Consider the following 21436-nt stretch of genomic DNA (forward strand, 5'->3'; position numbering starts at 1 on the left):
TTATCTTATGAAGGTATGTATTTCGTAAAAATTTTGAATCAACGCGGGAATGTTCTGGAAAAGGGCTGATTAAGAGTACAAAGTATCAGAGGAAACAGTTTCATCGCTTTGGGAAATATCTAAGTTGATGAACATCCCAACCCTTCCCTAACAAAATATATTTGTATGAATATAATGTATGCTAGAAAAAAATTACTGAATTCAAGAAAATTTGAATTAATAAATTAGTTATTAAGTTACCTAGAGTAACGGGCTCCTTCATTATTCTTGGTATTCGATTTTACAATAAAATACCACAGTATACTAGGACTTACTGAGCACAAAGTAAAGAAATATATTAAAGCTTCTTTGACAGAGAAGACTGATTTTAATACTCCAGCAGATTATATGAACGATAATGATGCACAGTTCTTGTCTAGTTCAGCCGCAAAAATTATATAATATATTAGGTAGGCTAAGTTGTTATATGATTTAAACAATGAACAGTGATGTACATAGAACGTCATTGGATTTAAAAGATGGGTTGGGAGTTTCTCATCAGTTCTTCTCCCTATGTTGCGGCCCCTTTACGAACTGATGTAGCTTCAGGACTCCCTATGACAGATAAATATATTTCTATTTCTAACACTTGTATTAGAGGTAATTTATCTCATTTGTTCTCCAATAAAAAAGTGTGTGTATACTTATGTATGCACTCAAGAAGTTATTCTTCTTTGGCCTAACAAAGCAAAAATCTTTAAAAAAATTATTTATTCCTCGTGCTATTCTACGTTTGTAGAAAGAACAATATTGTAAAAATCTAGCAACGATGGCTTTGACAATTAATTATTAAATAACGAATACGGCTGTACGGGCTTGAACCATTTGCCTATCCTAATAATGGACGAAGAAACAAAAAAAATAACGAATGTAGCAAATGTTGTGTTACAGTGATGCGCTCGCATCTTAAAATTTCACTCTCATCATTTTTTCATAACGCGCTTAAAGAAGGATCTCGAAGCTAGAATGTAGATATTTTTCTTGTTATAATAAACACAGATTAATTAACATGCAGATAATTCCTTAATTAATAACACTGATTGAAGAGGTGTATTTATTTACAATAGAACCTTCTATCATTCGATTAAAATCCCACGATTGCCATTATTGTAATGATCAGTTGCATAAGAGCACAATTGTAAGAACATCGTGCGTCTAAATCTTGGGAAGACAATTGTGTAGATAATTGGATCATTGTCAATATTTTTTTGCGACACTTTAATCGATTTCTGGGAGACTTTACATCTGACCACTTATTGTTACATTTGTACTTATAAAATTGAATGTCTTGACGGAATAGATAACTAGTAACTAGAACAATCATAATGTTAGCACGAGGAACATACATAAACTTATTATGCCTACTACTCGGTAGAGTCGAGCTTTTATAGGGCGATATATATGCTTTTACAACATAATGTCAGATACTGTACAAAATTTGTCGTATCACCGCTCTTCGACAACACTTCTCTTACATCCTCGCCTAGTATCGGAATTCTGGATCTCGATATCTCGAGCGATTGCCAATTCCGCGGCCATCTGGAGAGCAAAGCCAAATTGGCTTCGAAGAAACTGGGCGTCGTAAATAGAGCACGGCAATACTTCAAGCCGGCCCACATTCTAGCGCTGTACAAAGCGCAGGTCCGGCCACATATGGAGTATTGCTGTCATCTCTGGTCTGGCGTACCCCAGTATCAGCTCGATCCATTTGACCACGTGCAACGTAGAGCAGCTCGAATTGTCTTGAATTGGGAACGGCTGGATCACTTGGCGTTGCGTAGAGACATCGCTTCATTGTGTGTTCTCTACCGTATTTATCATGAGGAGTGTTCCGAAGAGCTGTTACACCTGATTCCTGCCGCCGAATTCCACCTTCGTACGAACGCCACAAGTTAGGATATCATCCCCACCATCTGGATGTGTGGCGGTCCACCACAGTGCGATTTACAAGAAGCTTTCTTCCACGTTCTACAAAGCTGACTACAATTTTTAATCATTAAATTATAATGGTTAAAAATTGCTTTAATTGACTTTTTTCTGCCGGAAGTACTAACGTTACTTCCGTCAGAAAAATATTCTGAGTTACCCCCAAGTCACGCCTAAAGAAGTTTTACTTCAAAAATCCGCTTAATTTTCCACTAAATGTTTTTTTTATTGTGGCATGCTCGGTTATTGAGTTATTTTTTGAAGTTATATGCGCTATTTCTATACGCGTTTCGGAAAAACATGAGTTTGAATTTAGTACGGTGCGCGCGTACAGCGACGAAATACTACTAAAAATGAAAAAGAAAAAGAATTTTATGGATATTCAAACTTATCAAATTTTGAATGGATTTAATTTAAATTTATCTCTAGTAACAGTTGAAGTTTTTTATTGCGATATCAAAATTTTTAGATATATAGATACTAAATTACATCTAGGTACATAAATACATTACGTTTGCACAATACAGACTTAGCTAATTTTGAGATCTTTGCATAATGCGATGTGCTATATAGACAAGAATTCATCTATCAGTGTCAATTCTATTCAATGTATTGAATACACTATCTTTTGACAAGTACTCCATGCTAATATAAGTGTTAAAAGCAATCGTAGGACTTAAGCCAGGCACATTCTTCACAGCTCTGAGGCATATGTTTTCGAATGTATAAATTCTAATTTTCAATAAAAAATAACCGACGCTGTTAAAAATATTTGAGTGTAAAACGTTTTTTTTTTTTGTAAGATTAATAACCTCTTTTTCTCTTTTTTTATTTACACAAGTAGCTAAGCCAACACGTTTGTGTAATTTTGGTGCACTTTACACACGTTATATAAAATAAAATGTAGGTAAAATGCTGAAAAATGTACTTAATAATATTGATTAAAAAGAGTGGCAATGAGTTTCTTGCCACTTTTTCTCAGATCAACATTTCCGAGTTGGTTGTAAATCTTTGACTGTATGTGTGTGACAAACGTGTCATTTTGACCTTATTAAATAAATTATTGAAATCTATGCGTAAGTATAAATTATATCATTTTCCGGTGAAAACCGTACGTAAATTTAGTATATTTATTTATTTATTAAGGAAACAAACAGATACATCACTATAGTACAAATAAAGTTAAATAAATATACAAATTACAATATTAGATATATCCTAGAACAGTTTCACTGAGAACACAAAAGAATACAATTTTACATACATGACAACAGAACGATAGGATAAGTAAACAATAGAATATTTAGGCGAATACACAGTATTATATAAATAAAGACACAGACAGGGATATAATAATGAATAAAGATACAAGGTTTAAGATAAGGACAGTAATTGTTGTTTTAACTTAGTCTTAAATGAAGCAGTAGAGGAGTGCGAAAACAGGTCGACATTAATGTGAGAATCCAATGATGAACACATTCTGTGAAGAGGCGCGCGAAACCCAATATTGGTTCTAGGAGTCGGTAGGTTGAAAGTTCTGTGCGTGCGTAAAGACCTATAGGTATCCATATGCGTAATAAATACAAAGTGGGTTTAACATACAACTCTGTCTCGGCGTGAGTCGCTAAAAAACTTCACGATTTGATCACAAAAACATTCTCTAATTTGTAATATTAACAAAATGCATTTTACTTATTTAAATATAGCGACTTAGAACTATTCCAATGTGGTTATTTTTCGGTATTAAGTGTGCGTTTACATGCGTTTTTAAATTATGTATAAGTACTTCATTTAATAACATCATATAAATATTTGTAAGCTTCATAATAATTGCATGCTGTATCTGCCTTAAAAGATTGAGAATTAAGTTTAGATTAAATATTGTATTGCTGCTTCATTATCATCATCATCAGCTGACGTCCACTGCTGGACAAAAGCCTCCCCCAAATATTTCCACGACGATCGGTCCTGCGCTGTCCTCATCCAACGTATTCCGGCGATCTTGACCAGATCGTCGGTCCATCTTGTTGGGGGCCTACCAACACTGCGACTTCTGGTACGTAGTCGCCATTCGAGGATTTTACTGCCCCAACGGCCATCTGTCCGTCGAACTATGTGCCCTGCCCACTGCCACTTCAGCTTCGCGATCATTTGGACTATGTCGGTAACTTTGGTTCTCCTACGGATCTCCTCATTTCTGATTCTGACGGAAACTCCGAGCATAGCCCTCTTTATTGTCCTCTGAGCGACCATAAGGCCCATAGTTAGCGACCACGTCTACGTACCGTTGAATGTTGTTATTGTCGCGTGAATTAATGTAATTATCACTGGTGGTTCGAATAAATAAATAAATAAAATAAAATGTACAGCCGTTCACAAAACAGATTGGAATATACGAGGCGTACGGACACACTAATAACACTTGTGTGACTCCTTTGATGATGCAGGAGACTGTGGGCAAAAATCAATATTGGTCGCGCTTAGGACTGTCAGGTTGTCTACTGTAGGTCAATTCATTACGTTGTGATAATTGGGTTTTAATTCCGGTTGAATTTTCAGACAGCCAACTCGCATTATATTATTTAACATTATTAAGTTAGATATAAAATACTTTTAATCCACTATGGAAGAGGAAAACAAACATGTAAAGTGAAAAAGATGATTAACGCCGCCAACATTCTCTTGCAACACCGAAGGAATCACAGGAGCATCGCCAGTCTTTTGCAAAGGTGTAGGTGTAGGTACATGCTTTTTATGAAGGTACCCATGTCGTATTGTCCCGGAAACACCACACAAGGAATATCATTCCACAGCTTTGTAGTACGTAGAAGAAAGCTCCTTCAAAACCGCACTGTGTAGGAATGCCACACCACCAGATTTTGTAGCCCGTCGTGTAAAGGTAAAATTAGGTGGCAGGAGGCCGGCAACGCATAACTTCACACCTGATATTCGGTATGTCCAATGGCGGGTTGGAATCAGATGAAAATTCCTTATTCATGTAGGTACTATTTGTACACTTATGAAAGTCAATTTTGATGGATTCGGTTCAAGAGTTTACCAGGAGGCCTAGATCTGAGAAGAACCGGCAAGAAACTCGTCAAGTTTTCTCCTCCTTTAACAGTTTCCTCAGTATCCATACATTTTTATCATCTATTTCCTCCTTATTTCCCATCAGGCTTGCTCTTGCCCCTTTTATATAAAATAATCGAGTAGTTTTTAAAAATTTTAACGCAAAATTTGTATTTAAAGTTCCCACTTAATCTAAATGACGTTAGTATAATATTCTATATAAAAAAAACAGTTTCATGTCAAACATAGTTTAAATCGCGTGTGAATTAATATTACCTACCTATCCATTGTTATTTCTTTAGTTGATACATAATTAAATAATTTTAGCACTTCCGTGGTTTAAGCTATTGTAGAAATATAATTTGTTTAATCTTATTCTCAATAACTACTTTTAACGGGTATGGATCCCCATACCCGTATTAATAATATATCCATATTAATAGCTACGTTGACGAAAAACACAAAAGTTAATCTAATTTAACATAACAAATAGAACCCTTTTTGCAATTATTTTTCCATAATAATCTAACTGACTTATAAATAAACTGGGATTTAAGTTATATCTGAGAATAAACCAAAAGATTTTCAAGGCTGCTTGACAATCGGAAAAAAATATTTTTTATGAAAATAAGGAACTACGAGAACTCGTAGACGAGCAGGACATTCAGCTGATGGTAATTGATACGCCCTGTCCATTACAATGCAGTGCCGCTTAGCATTCTTGAAAAATCTTAAAAATAAAAACTATATTAATTCATAAGATAACTATATTCTAGATTAAAAATTGAGTTTAGAACTAACCTCTATTTTGAACAATTCACACACAATAACTCAATCGCGAGTGTAAGACGTAGCTTATCACGCACACTAAAGTAATATTCCTGGCCTGTTTTTATCGGTTGTCTAACAGCAAGAGACTGTACCTAAACGTATAAATTATCTATGGCTATACAGAAACCATGAATATGGAATGGTGATTTATATGGGATTATAGGGTATATGTATTTTATTGTAATGGTTTTGTCATAATTTGAGATTTTTGTGTGAAAGTTTTTTTACATGGTGGGTACCTTCTTTAAAAAATGTGCAATGTTCGATTATCGACTTTGAGTTGTTTTTTCTATTCAGTTGCTTAGGCAAGAATGGACGTAGCTTCACGCACACTAAACTTATATTGCTGGCTTGTTTTTATCGGTTGTATAACAGCAAAAGACTCTATCTAGACGTATAAATTGTAATAAATCTATGGTGTTACCAATAAATAAATAAGTAACCTACAGTGGTTCCTAGTGACAATCCCAGTCCTAATCTCGTTTGCTCTACCATTAAAATCAGCATGCAGATGAATGCGCATATTTAATCGTTTTATAAAACATTTATTCAAAATCGCAACCAATTAGAAACACTTATTTTCAATAATTGCCGAAACTGATTGATAACTGGAAAAACAAATGAATGCTAAGAGCCGTTAACAGTTCCAAGTGTCAGATATTATGAAATATACTTAAATACCGATTTATTGTTGCTGACATTGTACGGTCGGCATCAAAAATATTATTGATTTTAATTGATATTTTTGTTAGGATTTCGTATATCTTGGTAACTGGTAAAAAGAAAAATAAAAGTGTCATTTCCTTGATCTACATGAATAAAGAGATTTTTTAGTTAGTTAAATCTATACAATTTTGCTCATCTTTGTATAGGAAAATGTTAATATACGAAAATATACAAAATGTGATCAAAAACTTAAGGGTAACCTGTTTATAAGTCAACCCAGAATAATCGCAAGAGTATCCAAAATTTTGATATTAAACACTCCCATTCACTGAGTATAGGATTAGTGGAAAGGTTTTAGTTTTCTTATTTCAAAAGGTTATTTTAGCTTATTTACTGATATTAAATGATACTATTTATTAAACTCACAAAGTAATAAAACTACCTTTTCATCGAGTAATATTTTAATCTTAGTAAATATAAAATTTGGTGTTTAAAGTAGATGTTCGAAGTTACGACATTGTTGTGCGATAAAATGGCCTTTCTACTAATCTCATACTATATGTATGGGAGTGTATAATACCTAATTTTGGATACTTCTCATTTGATTTCTAATAAGTTATTGATGTCATTTTACTATTTAGGTAACGTACCTACTTTCGATATTTAAAGTTGATTGATATCTGTTATAGTTATATTGACACACTTTTTACACAAATTATCTGGCCCCAAGTTAAGCATATATAGCCTGTGTTATGGGTTACAAGACAATGATATATTTAATACAATATACTTACTTAAACATACATAAATACATTTAAACATCCATGACTCGGAAACAAACATCCATATTCATCATATAAATGCTTGCACCTACCGGGATTCGAACCCGGGACCTCTAGCTTAGAAGGTAGGATCGCTAACCACTCGGCTATACAGATACATATATACATAGAATAATCGTCTGGTAACACATAACGATTACACCCTTTATATGAATATGGCATTGTAATTTGGAACAAAAATTAATATGGTTACAACTGTAGTGTCGGATATTGTGGGATAGGATACTAATATTTATTATGATGCTATAATTAAGGAATCACGGGGCGGTTCAGACTTAACTGGTGTTTATTTAAAAAATTACAGAGTTAAATGTCAGAGGTTTGTCGTACATCGATCGGTAGTTAGGGAGCTCTTGCTTACTACCTTGGTTTCTCACCCCCGCATAAACATCTGTTATTTTAGTTATGTTTCTCAATCCCTTTTTTACAACGTTTTCGCAAAAATACTTACTGCTAAGTACAAAGTTGTAATAAAGCAATAAAATAGAAAAAACTTAAACCTAAAAATGACCATTCCACACAACTAAATGCGGAAATGGACGAAGTCGCGGGTAACAGCTATGAACAGGCTAATACGTACAATACTAATCTTCTCAAAAAGCCTTTAAAGCATTCTAGACTTATTTTGTAAGGAATGACGACTAAAATATCTGCTTCTTATGTAAGACACTTAAAATAAGCAATAACTTACAGCATTGGGCACGTTATAATATATCCTGAGTATAAGTTGCCATATGTGAGCCGATATTTCAAGATAAAGACGTTTGATTAAGCCTTCGCCTTATTTGCATAGCGATTTCTCTTAAAAATAAGAAGCCTTAAAAATAAGTTTCGCTATATGGACGGACGCCACCAGGTGCAGCCGTGTTGATAAACCTGATAATAAACGGCAGCAAACACCAATGATTCCGTGTTTAAAATACACTTTAGAAATACTTTTAGGGTTCCGTACCTCAACTGTCCGTCTGTCTGTCAAGACCCTTTATCTCGGTAACGGGTGTTGGTATCCAGTTGAAATTAATAAAATATATTCAAGTTTATAGTCTCTTGAAGATGTGCAAAAATTCAAACTTCTAAGATAACGTAAAATAATAAAAAAATACTTTTTATAAAACCAACTTCAAAAATCAAAAAGTATAAAATAACTTAGTAATGGTTTACTTTAATACATCTCACATGCAAACCAATACGATTAATATTAATGAAATATTATTATTTGTATGTGCTACATATTGATATCTTTGAAGTCGGTACAGAGCCAATTGTAATAAAGCAGCAAGTACCTACACTCGCCACGCGTGACCTTTTTAATCCGAACTCCGAAAATTTACCCCCGTTCTGATTCGTGGATGTTCTTAATGGATAAAGTGATTCAAGAGAAAGGGTTATATGTATAAAACATGCACAATATAGTAGAGAAATACGGATAATTTTAAAGGTTTCTAATATGATGTCGTAAATGAATATATTTTCTTTGCGCTTACATTGCAAACGTTGGCTGAACTCTACGAGATAGATCAAAATAATGTAGTACAGTTTTTGTACATCTTAATGAGGTTTACAAAAAAGTCCACGATGTTATATTATGTCTATCTCTTAGGGATAACTTTATCCTGTACTTTTTACGAGTTTTTAAGCTAAACAGCATTAATCCTCACCCAATTAAGTATCTTAAAAACATTTTTGTTTTAATATAGATCAATATGGCCTTTTACAGAATGTAATTTAAATGAATATTTTCGAAAATATTACAGATTTAATAACAGTACCGGCAGGGAAAGCTTTAGACTGAGTATCATCAAGTTTATAAAGCATTGTAGTCTACGAAATAGATAACTTATTATTGTGTTTTTGTCGTTTATTGTTGAGCTATAAATAACGGGGTCACTCGGAAGTGACATTATGTTTATTTAATTTTTAGTTTTAATTTTTGACAGAACGAAGTCTGCACGGGCAACTTGTTAAATAATAATCGACAACCAGTTACCCATAGCAACCAGCTATCTGCAAATGTTACATTAACTATTTTCCTCATCATCGGGCATACCGACAACCTGACAGAGGTACGCTACTATATTCTAGTACTATGATTGTATTAACGTTGCGTCTGTCATCAATCTGTTGATGATGAATCAATTGAATGTCGCATATTTTCTTAACCGCGCCTCTCGAGCTACGTCCCAGCGCTCTTACCAACGTTGGTGGCTAAAACCAACATTTACGAATCATGCATCATGCGGAATGTTGGCTATGGAGGCGCGGGTCCGAGTCCCGGATCGTCCATAAATTTTGGTACAGTATACATTTGTATACTTAATCCCAAAAGTGAGGAAAATCACTTAGAAATAACAAACCTTCTTTATTAATAACTTAGAGTACAACAGCACAAACGCATGATAATAATATGTTTTGAGGTTATTAGTTAGGCTGCTAGACAAAAAATAAATGGCGGGCTTTTGTATTATAATAATATATGTAAAATAATATGCTGATAGAACCCATTTGAACCTTAACGATAAGGAACTCTGAATGAGGGCGAAAACATTTCCGTTTCATTATATTTTATTAACGTCTCCACGCGAGTTGCCATATCCAAAAAAAACACGTTGAACTTTCACTATTACGACAAATTGTTATTTAAGGGGTCGGTAATACTGTTATTAATGTTATTGAATAATTTTCATATTCGTTGTTCTCTGGGTTATAAAACGTAATTGTTTTACGGAAATATATTTTAGTTAGTATTTAATCTGTTCGTTATCATATGCTCGGACCCTAAAAAGTATTAATCTTAATAATATATATAAATCTCGTGTCACAATGTTTGTCCTCAATGGACTCCTTAACTAATGAACGGATTTAAATGGGAATTACTTCATGGAGTGCAGTTTGCTCCAACTTGAGAGATAGGATAGTTTTTATTTCGATTTGGGACTCATAATTATTTTTATTTTCAATATTTGTTTTGTATGGACATATTTTCTTTGAGAGAATTTATTGACGCACGGTTTGACAGTTCTGCTGTGAAACAATTTCATTATAACAACAGGCCTGACCATATTTTACGAAATAATTCTTGATGTTATGAAATATTATTGACAAATTAATAAAAAATAGTAATTTACTTATTATGTACGGAACACTGAATATTTCTGATTTAACACCCTATGATCTGATTTATAAAATTTGTGACAAAAGTATCAAAACTGTGCCTTCCAGTTTTGTTTAAAAATCGGTTATGCGACTCCCACATTAACGGTATCACGCCACAGAGCAGAGAAATGACAAATGTATATAGAGAAACAATAACATGCATAGACATAGTTGTCAATGATGTATCTATACTAATATAGTCATTCAGGTAGGTCAAAAATTACTCTTATGAATGTCAAAGCTGTACATTAATCATTTGTCACCCTCGGGAAACTTTGATGAGAACGAGGAGCTATGAGGAACAATACGTCATTGCCACACTTTTAAAACAATATTCAGAGTTTTATTATTTAAGGATTTATTCATATACACAATCTGTGCAAAGTAATTCAAAAAAATACTCAAACGTAACATAAGTTAGTATAAAGCAATTGTGTGGTTTCACATTAATAATTCATAGAAACCCTAAGACGTTTTGACTGCATTTTATTTATTCACAACTACATCAGTCCATATTGAATACTTCAAAAGCCACAATATTGCCTAGTTTCAAACAATGTCATTGTTAGTGATTGAATAAAAGATGACCGGGTCAACGCTCACCAGGCTTGTTGACATAACTCGTGTCGTAACAGTAATGTAATACATTTTGACCACTGTAAGGATGTAGGTAGGTAGATACAAGTATACAAATGTCATTTCGCTAATACCTACGTTGAAATAGTTGTTCAAATGCATTAAAAGTGTCATTTTTGACTTTGATTTGATGTTGAATTTTCATGATTGATGATCCTATATTGAATGTTTAAAAATAATTACGATATTTTTACAGTAATATTTATAAACTTCGAGGTTGTACAAAATATAATATATCTATTTTAATTATTTTTAAATAAATAAATATGTAGTAATTAATAATTGAAGCCTTTTTAAATTTATATTTCAGAATATGCGTAAGTATTTGGGCATTATTTAAGTTTTTTTTTAGTTAGTTATATTTTATACGTAAGTATCCATCTTTACCCTCTGGTTATTAGATTGCATTTGATTAAATAATTAATTTACTTTCTTGGATTTCTTATGTTGGATAACAATATATAGAGATAAATAGACTTGTACGTTATGTTTCCAATATTGATATAGTCTTTGTCGCAACAAAGAGAAACACAAACCTACAAGACCTTTTCACACTTGATTATGACATCTCAGAATGTGACCTCTGTTACTTTGATTATTTATTTATTACACCGTGAATTTGGAAGGTCGGTAGAGTGTATCGATAACAGTTTGCTATTATTAAAAAAAACACAAAGTTTAAATTATTCGTACAAATATATATTAAATGATAATTTCTCGACTAAACACTTCACAATAACATTATAGAGATGAAAATAATAATTATTTATCTAATAAACTATAACCTATAAGTGTGATTTTGTGAAAAACAAACAAAATTACGCTGAACTAAGTATATTATAGAAATAACTTCGGAATCTATTTCTTCTGAAAAACTACTCCTACGATGTTTTTAAATTGCATGAATTATACAACGAATCCTCAAGCATTCCTTTATAACTTACGTAACTAAAGATTAACGACGAAACGAGAAGAAAAAACAAAAAAGTGAACCAACGAAACATTTATTTAAGAATTACGTATCGCTGCCTCGACGTGGCCTTAATATAAAAAAAGAATTTGACTTAAATAATTCTATTTGATTTCATTGCGGTATCGTTTTGTATATATACTGTCGACCATCATACAACATTGGATATTATTTGTAATATAATTAAATTTAAATATCTTATAACTGTTACAAGTGTTCTGTGGTTCTCGAGAAGTAACACGTTAGTTAATTAATGATTTAACATCATAAGGTCAACCTTACAATAGTAAATACAAATGAATAGTGAATAGGAGAGGTTGCAGTCAAAATATCGGTGATGTAACAACAGATATGTAATGAGACTTTAAATTATATGTATATTATAGAACCTGTGTTAATGTATTTCTTTATAGTAATATAAGTCGACACACTTGAATATAAATTATCTTGCCCCAAACTAGGCAAAGCCTGTACTACTATGCTCGACCTCATATATTTAATACAATATATATATATATCAACATATATAAATCCAGGAATACAGTTGTTTGGGTCACTAACCACTGGTCTATATGGCTCGTCATTTTAAAGTGAATTGAATTTTACGATCAAATTTTTGCTACAACTGATGATAATTTTCATTATATCAGTTTAAAAAATAAACAACCAATCAAGAAATTAATAATTCTCTTACCTTAGTTCTCGCCTGAAGCAGGTTAGCTCCGTTCGAGTTGACTACTCCATTGTTGCACTGAGCTTTTGGCACACACACGTATCCCTGGCCAGCGCAGGTCTGCTGCAGCTCACCACCAGTCACTTCCTGGACGTTTCCACTTCCTTGGAACAGCTCATCAATGTTTTGCTGTGTTTGTTGCTGATCAAAGTCAAATGCACTCGCTTTCTGTCCGTTCTGGATAAGATTCACTCCAGAACCAGCTGAAAATGGGCGTGGGGAGGATCCTGAGTAACCAGAGAAGCTATTGGAGTTTGAACCGAATACAGATCCACTCTGAGCTCCATAGCTACTTAGCCCAGCTTGGGCTCCAAAACCACCTTGAGCACTCTGTCCAACTTTGAAATCACCATTCAGGAACGGATTCTTAGAAAGATCCATCTCTCCATTTCCTGATGAGTAAGACGATTGGAAAGATGATGATTGGAAGGATGAAGATGATTTATCATTTCCAGCTAGGTTAGATCCAGCGAAACCTTTAGCAAAGTCTCCGTTTAGGAATGGATTACCACCTAGATTCAAAGAGCCATCGATCGCACCGGCACCTCCCACAGCACCACTGCTAGAAAAACTGGAACTGGATTTGCTGAATTTCTGGAAGTTACCTCCAGAGCCTTTGAATGGTGATTCTTGGTTCATCCACCAGAATGGACTATCACCTAGTCCAGCAAGTGCTTTATTAGCTAAGGAAGCAGCTGTGATGAAATTAAATTCATTATTACTATCAGAAGCTTCTGCGGCTTTGAAACTATCTGCATTCCCGTATTTCTCGATAACTCGTCCATCTTTTACTTTGATACCAGCACAGCCTTTTTCTGATGAACATCCTTCGAAGGACTGTTGTGTGTGCACTTCAGCCCCTGGGTAGTTCTGCAAAGATGCAAGTACATCTCTGGGAGACTTAAGCTTAAGATTGAGTGAGCCACAGTTGGTGCATCTTTCAACCCTCGCCTGGGGATCTGATTCTTCAGCTTCGACTACTGGTTCTTTGGTTTGAGGTAATTCTTTAACATCTTCAATGTTTTCTGGGTGTGCCTGGATAGCCAGGAAAAAGCTTATCGCTACCACTGACAAAAGCAGTGGCTTCATTTTTCTGAAACAAGCAAAAATATTACATTAGTCAATATTAGAAATTTTTCTTTTAGAATTTAGATGAAAATACAAATAAGTATATAAAAAAATATAAAAATCAAATGCTGTTCTCTTATTCTAGTTAACTCAGATTCCAAAGTTGTTGCGGTAAAACTAATAATAAATAAATTATTGTTTTTATTTCCTAATCGAAAGAAGTTGTTTTAAGCTATTATATTTTTTCGTACATTTTAAGACATGAATTGGATTTGAATACCGAAAATTTACTCTATTTATAACTGCTTTTCTCTAAATTAGTACAACTAGCAAATTTAAAATAATAATTTATAGTTGTTACTAAAAATATTCAATTGACATCCGAATACCTATTCACTTTAAACTTAAACGTTCGGTTAGTATTACTCAAAATAACATAATTTTTGTTTCCAAAAATGAAGAAAGGCAAATTATATTTACATACAGAAAATTACATAGGTGATTGTCAAATTTTTAAGTTACCAATTACTATTAATAATTATACTTTAAACCCTAAAATATGACTCGTCCGCCCTGGTCACCCGACCCTATGACCAAGATCACTGACATTTTAAATGTCATAAAATATCATGTAACATGAAAGTGACAGTTAAGAAGTGACATATAGAAAATAATGTGTATTAACAATTTAAATATATAATAATATTATTATGACTTCATATTATTTATATTCATATCAGTCCGAGCACTCTTCCACTGTGCCAAACGTTCGAGTGACGTATCGTTCGTAGATCTTGGTATGTCTTGTTCAACTCTCAGGTTGTGGCTCCATCTACAGGATGTACTTTACAGTTGATAACCGGCTCAACCCCAATAATTGCATATTATATTCATATTATACCTTATTATGAATAAAATAATTACTGATACACCTATAAGAGGGTTATATAATATATTTTCGAATCAAGTCATAGTTATAAATATTGTATAATCATAATGATTTCTGTTATAATAGAAGCCACAGGCTATAAAAATAAAACTATTCGATATGAATATTGGATTTTTTTGTCTGTCATAAAATATATTTTAATGAATACTTAAAGGCAATTAGATATTATTTATTTGTATGGAAATGTCCTTTGTGTTAATTCAAATGAATTGTAAACTTGTTTGAGTCAAACAAAATTGGAGGTTACTTAAAAAATCTCAGTGTATTCTTAAACCAATAGTTCAAGGCTATATTGGCAAAGTTTAACACATGATTCGGCGTTATCATAATGACATAGAGACGAGTTTTGATTGTCAATTATATTTGCGAGTCCAATTTGAACTTTACAACATTGAGTTAAAAGATGTTTTAACTTGACCAATTGATACAAGGGTTTCTTTTTCATATTCGATAAGGATTTTAAGAGATGTTGTCTATTTGATTATAATTCATTGTTAATATATAGATATTTCTAAGTAATAAAATATAGGGTCCGGACAAATAATCCGCATCACTACATATTATTACAATAAAATAAAACAAAGTCGCCTCCCGTTGTCTGTCTGTATGTATGCTTAGATCTTTAAATGAGACTTTTTAAATTTTGATGAGACTTTTTTCAATAGATATAGTGATCCAAGGGGAAGGGTTATATTATGTCTAATACATACATAATATAGTAGAGAAACACTGATAATTATTGTAGAGTTTTCTAATGTCATATCGTAAATGAACATATTTTTTTTGCGCTTACATTGCAAACGCTCTCTGAACTCTACGAGATAAATCTTAATAATGTAACTACAGTATTGTACATCCCAATAAGGTTTAAAAAAAGTCCTCGATTGAATATTGTCTATCTCTTAGGAATAACTTTATCTTTTACTTTTTACGAGACATAATTTTATTATCCTTTACTTTCTTCGACATTTTAAGCAATACAACATGAAACTTTATCCAAATAAGTATAAGATATCACAGATTTAAAATGCAGGGACATAGCGGTTGCGGCGGTCCCGGGAGTACCGGCCGGGAAAACATTAGAATGAGTATCATCAACTTTATAAAGTATTGCAGTCTACGAACTTTTCATAGGATGGAGTCTGTCCGGGCAGCTAGTAAGTTACATACTAAAAACTTCTCCGAAACACGCCGCATCTTATGAAATAAGTATTATTCCGATAAGTTCAGTAGTTTTCTCAGTATAACTCAATAAATAAAATACCCTGTCTTCGATAATTTATGCACATTAAAATAAATTAACACATCGAAAAACTCAACACTATTTTTACTACACTATTTTTAGCAACGCATGCACATTAAAACAAAGTGACCGACGTATCGCGATATGTAGTATATGTAGGACGTAGCTGTCATGCACACTAAAGCAATAAACTTGGTCTTTTGTTATGCGTTGCCTAGAGGCGCTAGCTAAACATATAAATTATCTAAGGCTTCTGTTAAGAAATCACATACAGTGTAATAATTATTACATACATTAACAGCAAATACAGTATATATTTAGTTCCACGTGCTTTGCACCATCAATGTACAAATAAGGTATAATCACACGCATTTTAATCCTATAAGGATTTTTTAAACTAAGTACAGGTATGTAAAATTTACAAAAGAAATCTAAATGAAACAAATGATTGGTGACATTGAGTTATTCTGTTCTCTATATTTACATTAGAATATCATTGAAGAATTTATTTATTTTTGCATGAAACATATTCACATTTGAACTATGAAAGATATTTTTATATCAAATCATAAAAATATCTGTTAAAAATCAAATTTAAATGAATTTAACTCAAAATCCTTAGAGCAAACGAATAGTGAAATAATTATTGACAAAATTTAGTTTTTTTTTTTTATGATAATAAGGGACGAGACAAGCAGGATGTTCAGCTGATGGCAATTGATTCGCCCTGCCCATTACAATGCAGTGCCGCTCAGGATTCTCGAAAAACCCAAAAATACTGAGCGGCACTAAAATTGCGCTCGTCACCTTGAGACAAAGGATGTTAAGTCTCATTTGCCCAGTAATCTCACTAACTACGCGCCCTTCAGACCAAAATATACAAATGCTGGCATCCTGTGCAAAGGAGACTCCGACTGGTATTTTTTTTTTACAAACTGTATTGTGTTTTCGCGAATCTCGGATTATTTTCTTTATTGCTTAGTATTCTATTATTCTTAGCCCAACTTTCAGGGTTAAAATAAATCATTGTCTCAAAAGCAATCCTTAAATATCAACCGTTAAAATTAACGATAACCTATAACTTAGAATGAGTCAGATATATGTTAATAGGTATATCCAAATAAGGCTGAGCGTAGGCTTCGAAGGCTTCTGGTGCATATTTGCGTTAGTAATCCATAGATACTACACAAATGGTATGACTTAAGTTCCTGTAAAACTGAGACAGAGAAAGAACATCTCTCATGATAATACTCTACATCTTTCCGATGAAAGAGTTTATTTTTTATAGAAATTAAAAAAAATACAATAATTTATTTTTTATTCTTTATAGAACAATACTTTCTGTGTGTTCTACAAACAATACTGAATACAAAAAAGTACTTAATACTAGTTTTGTCTGCTTGTCCGTTTGTCTGTATGTATGTCCGGGCAAAACGCAAAAATCTCTGCATAGATAAAATTAAAATGTAACATGAATATTAAAATATACGTCCGGATTCAAAGATGATATAACAGAATGTTGATATTGTGCGTTTTATAAATTACATTCAACATAATAAGAGTCCTCTACAGTACGGTTTTCACCTACTTTTCTTACACGTACGACCAAGGTATTATTCGCAAGTCTCCTGTGATTCCTCGTTCATAAATAAAGCTTACTTATGTGGTGTCGATTGTTGATTCCTCTGGTGTTGTTGTATGTGGGCGGCGGTGATCAAATAACAAAAAAAACTTACTTAAGCCTAGTTTAATTTATTTCAAAACAATTTGATTTGAAAACAAAATGCATTGATATTTTGCCGTAATATTTATCAGATTCATTAACTTCGACCTCTGTAAGTGTCAAGACAAATATACAAATTCTTGAGGCATTACATAATATGTTACGTCTCGCTTGTGAAAATATAGGCCTTATATTGTAACCTTACATGTTCTAGTCGGCCATCAAAGGAAGCCGTCAACATTTTAATGGAAAGCAGTGCAAATTGATTCATTTCAGCCCGAAGACGTCCACTGCTGGACAAAGGCCTCCCTCAAAGATCTCCACGACAATCGGTCCTGCGCTGCCTTCATCCAACGTATCCGGCAATCTTGACCAGATCGTCGGTCCATTATGTGGGGGGCCTACCAACACTACGTCTCCCGGTACGTGGTCGCCATTCGAGGACTTTATTGCCCTAACGACCATCTGTCCGTCGAGCTAATGTGCCCCACTCATTGCCACTTCTGTTTCGCAACCATCAGGGCTTTGTCGGTGACATTAGTTCTTCTACGAATTTCCTCATTTCTGATTCCACCTCGCAGGGACAGTCCGAGCAAAGCCTCTGAGCGACCATAAGGTAACTCACAAGTCCATAGTTATCGACTACGTGTGCTTTCCGAATGTCTGGCAACATACACTGGTTAAAAACCATCGTCTTCAGACACTGTGCTATTTGGGACGAAAAGATTTTACGGAGCTTCTTGAAGAGAGTACTGTTCCTAAAACTGCAAAAAGTTCAGTATGACTTTATTAAATTATTTTCATTTTAACGATTGCCTCTCAATACATTCTGGACCAGTACGTCTCGATAGACTGTGGCAGAACAAAATTGAGGTTGACAGTAAACCTCTATTTAAAGCAATTAATCCAGACTAACACAATGTGACACACAGATCGCGAGTGTAAGATATAGCTTGTCACGCACACTATAGTAGTAAACCTGGCCTGTTTTCATGGGTTTTCTTTACAGCATCTATCTAGATGTACAAATTCTATAAGATTGTCAAGTTCTAGTGAACAATCCTCATTTTCAATGTTACTCGTGAAATGTTTGAACCTAAATAGCTTTTGCCCTCTATCACTTAGAAATCCAAACTCAATTTTAAGCTTTTATTATCAATAACTTTCTAACGATATATTATATGTCTGAACCTATGGTGGTTGATGAAGATTAAATTACCAACGTCGTCTGTGTGCTTTCTAAATATATAATATAATAATAATGATATTTGTTTGAGGCTCAATCACGCCTAATCAACTGATCGTATCGACATGAAACTGGTAGTTTGGTGGTCCATTTGATGCGAAATTTATATATATATATATATATATATATATATATATATATATATATATATATATATATCCTAAATGGTTTATGGGTACTTTTTTTATTATATTTGTAATAAGATGAATAAAATTTAATTTATTTTCTTTTAAAATTCGCCCAGTGAAGTGGGTGGAAACGGCTAGTATATATTATAATACAGTCAGTCAAAAGTTATCGGGATTAGATGATTTGTTTCAGGTTCCAAGTTCATATTTTCGTTTTTTGTTGTTGTTAGATGTCGTAAGTCCCTTTTCGAACTGATGTAGCTTAATGACTACCAAGTTTTGTGTGTCACTGTCACAATTTATGTAGTTAATAAATATATTTCTTTTCTTTTCTATTCACGCATCTTCAATATGATTTCGGTCTTAGAATACATTTGAAATGCTATCAGCTGGCCCTTAAACCTTTTTTTAATTGTGTGTGTTATACTTCTTTAACATAACCAAAAAAATATCACTAAAAATTATTCCTCGTGCTATTTAATAAATGTCAAAAGAACAAACTATTATTATACCGCGTATTTCAATTAAATAATGCTTATTTTAGATATAATTAAATTATTTTTGTCCAATTAGAAATTTTATTTTTCTTTTTTTGTTGTTTATACATATTGAAGTTTACTAAATTTTCATCTATAAGTAGCTGAAGTATGTCACAAATGGTCTAGCTAACGTCAGGGTGTCGAATTAGCATGTATTTTTATGCATTTTTGTGTAACGCTCCTAAAGAAGTATAAATTGAAAGAATCAAGGATTATTTGTCCGTAGTTCAAACAACCTATTTCAAACTAGCTATCGAGGCTATTTGCTACACAAATATTTCGCCTTTTGTAGTGTTAATTTGGAGCCACCGCCCACCTATCAGCTTACTGACTTCTTATGTCATCGCTTCACTTTCAATAACCTTCAGCCTACGCGCCTTTTGAACTGTGACTAACATAATACAGAGCTTAATAATTTGTGACATTCAAAGTATTTGAGTAAAGGAAATAGAAGTCTGCCATTTTTATTCAAAATAGAACTATACTTATAACTCTAAAATTCCATATTTCACTAAAATAATGTTACAATTGTATATAAAATAGTTATGGTAGCAATTAGGAGACCTTATCGGTACTCAGCGATCTTTTGCAAGTAACTTAAAGATGTAGGAGATTTTATTCATAATTTGACAAAGGCGATTAATTTACATATATATAGGATATATATCATCATTATCATATCAACCGGAAGACGTCCAAAAAAAAAAGCAAAGAACTCCCTCCATGATTTCCACGACGATCGGTCCTGCGCTGCCCTCATCCAACGTATTCCGGCGATCTTGACCAGATGGTCGGTCCATCTTATGGGGGGCCTACCAACGACCCGATTTCGAGAGGACTTTACTGCCCCAACGGCTATCTGTCCGTTGAGCTATGTGCACTGCCACTTTAGTTTTGCAACCATCGAGCTAATATCGGTGACTTTGGTTCTCCTACGGATCTCCTCATTTCTGATTCGATCTCGGTATAAACAAATGTATCTAAAGGTGTAGGTGATTTTATTTCTAACTTGACAATAGACAATAAATAAACATAGTATATGATATAAATAAACACGTGTTAGCTTTACGCACAAAAGAGGAGAAAAATGTAAGATTAAACAACTACAAAAATAATTAGATAAAGTATCTATATATTTATGTAATAGTTATACGATACATTTTCAAACAAATGAATGAATGAGTAATAAAAACAAAAAATAGTTTTTATTATTCATTCATTCTATGTGATTATATGAAGTTAACAATTTGTTTGCATGTTTTTAAAGTGTAAGTTTAAGCTAAAACTATCACTATTGGTGTGCCAAGAATACTGGCAGTATTTTTGCATTGGATAGCTAGGCTGCCCGAAATAGCTGCCAGCGCTTGGGTCACCAGTAGCCTTATTGAGGCACTTAGATTGTACTTAGAACATTCCCTGCGCCTTGTATAATATATCTGAAAAATAGGGCCTATCATCCCCGCCTAGATTTGTAAATCATATGAGCAAATACTTACATATTACATTTTCTATTTTATTGTGGCTGGAAGATGTGGAAAGCCGATTGAACGGGTCAACTGATGTTTAGTGATCATGGCTGAAACATCAGAGGAATCACAGGAAGAGGAAGCTCATTCCACAGGTTGGTTATACGTGCTGGAAATTTCCTTGATAACCGCACTGTGGAGATGATATT

At 33.3% G+C, this 21436-nt stretch overlaps 1 protein-coding gene across 1 annotated transcript in view; it reads right to left on the bottom strand.

Annotated features, from left to right (window-relative positions):
* LOC126974696 (uncharacterized) overlaps window positions 1-21436 on the bottom strand; it is a 72591-nt gene that overhangs the window by 39690 nt on the left and 11465 nt on the right. Inside the window, exon 2 of the mRNA XM_050822269.1 lies at window positions 12827-13958. Coding sequence (XP_050678226.1) covers window positions 12827-13954 — 1128 coding nt within the window. The 5' untranslated portion in view covers window positions 13955-13958. The remainder of the gene's footprint in view (window positions 1-12826; window positions 13959-21436) is intronic.

This window comes from Leptidea sinapis, chromosome 33, assembly GCF_905404315.1.
Source record: "Leptidea sinapis chromosome 33, ilLepSina1.1, whole genome shotgun sequence".
NCBI lineage: Eukaryota > Metazoa > Arthropoda > Insecta > Lepidoptera > Pieridae > Leptidea > Leptidea sinapis.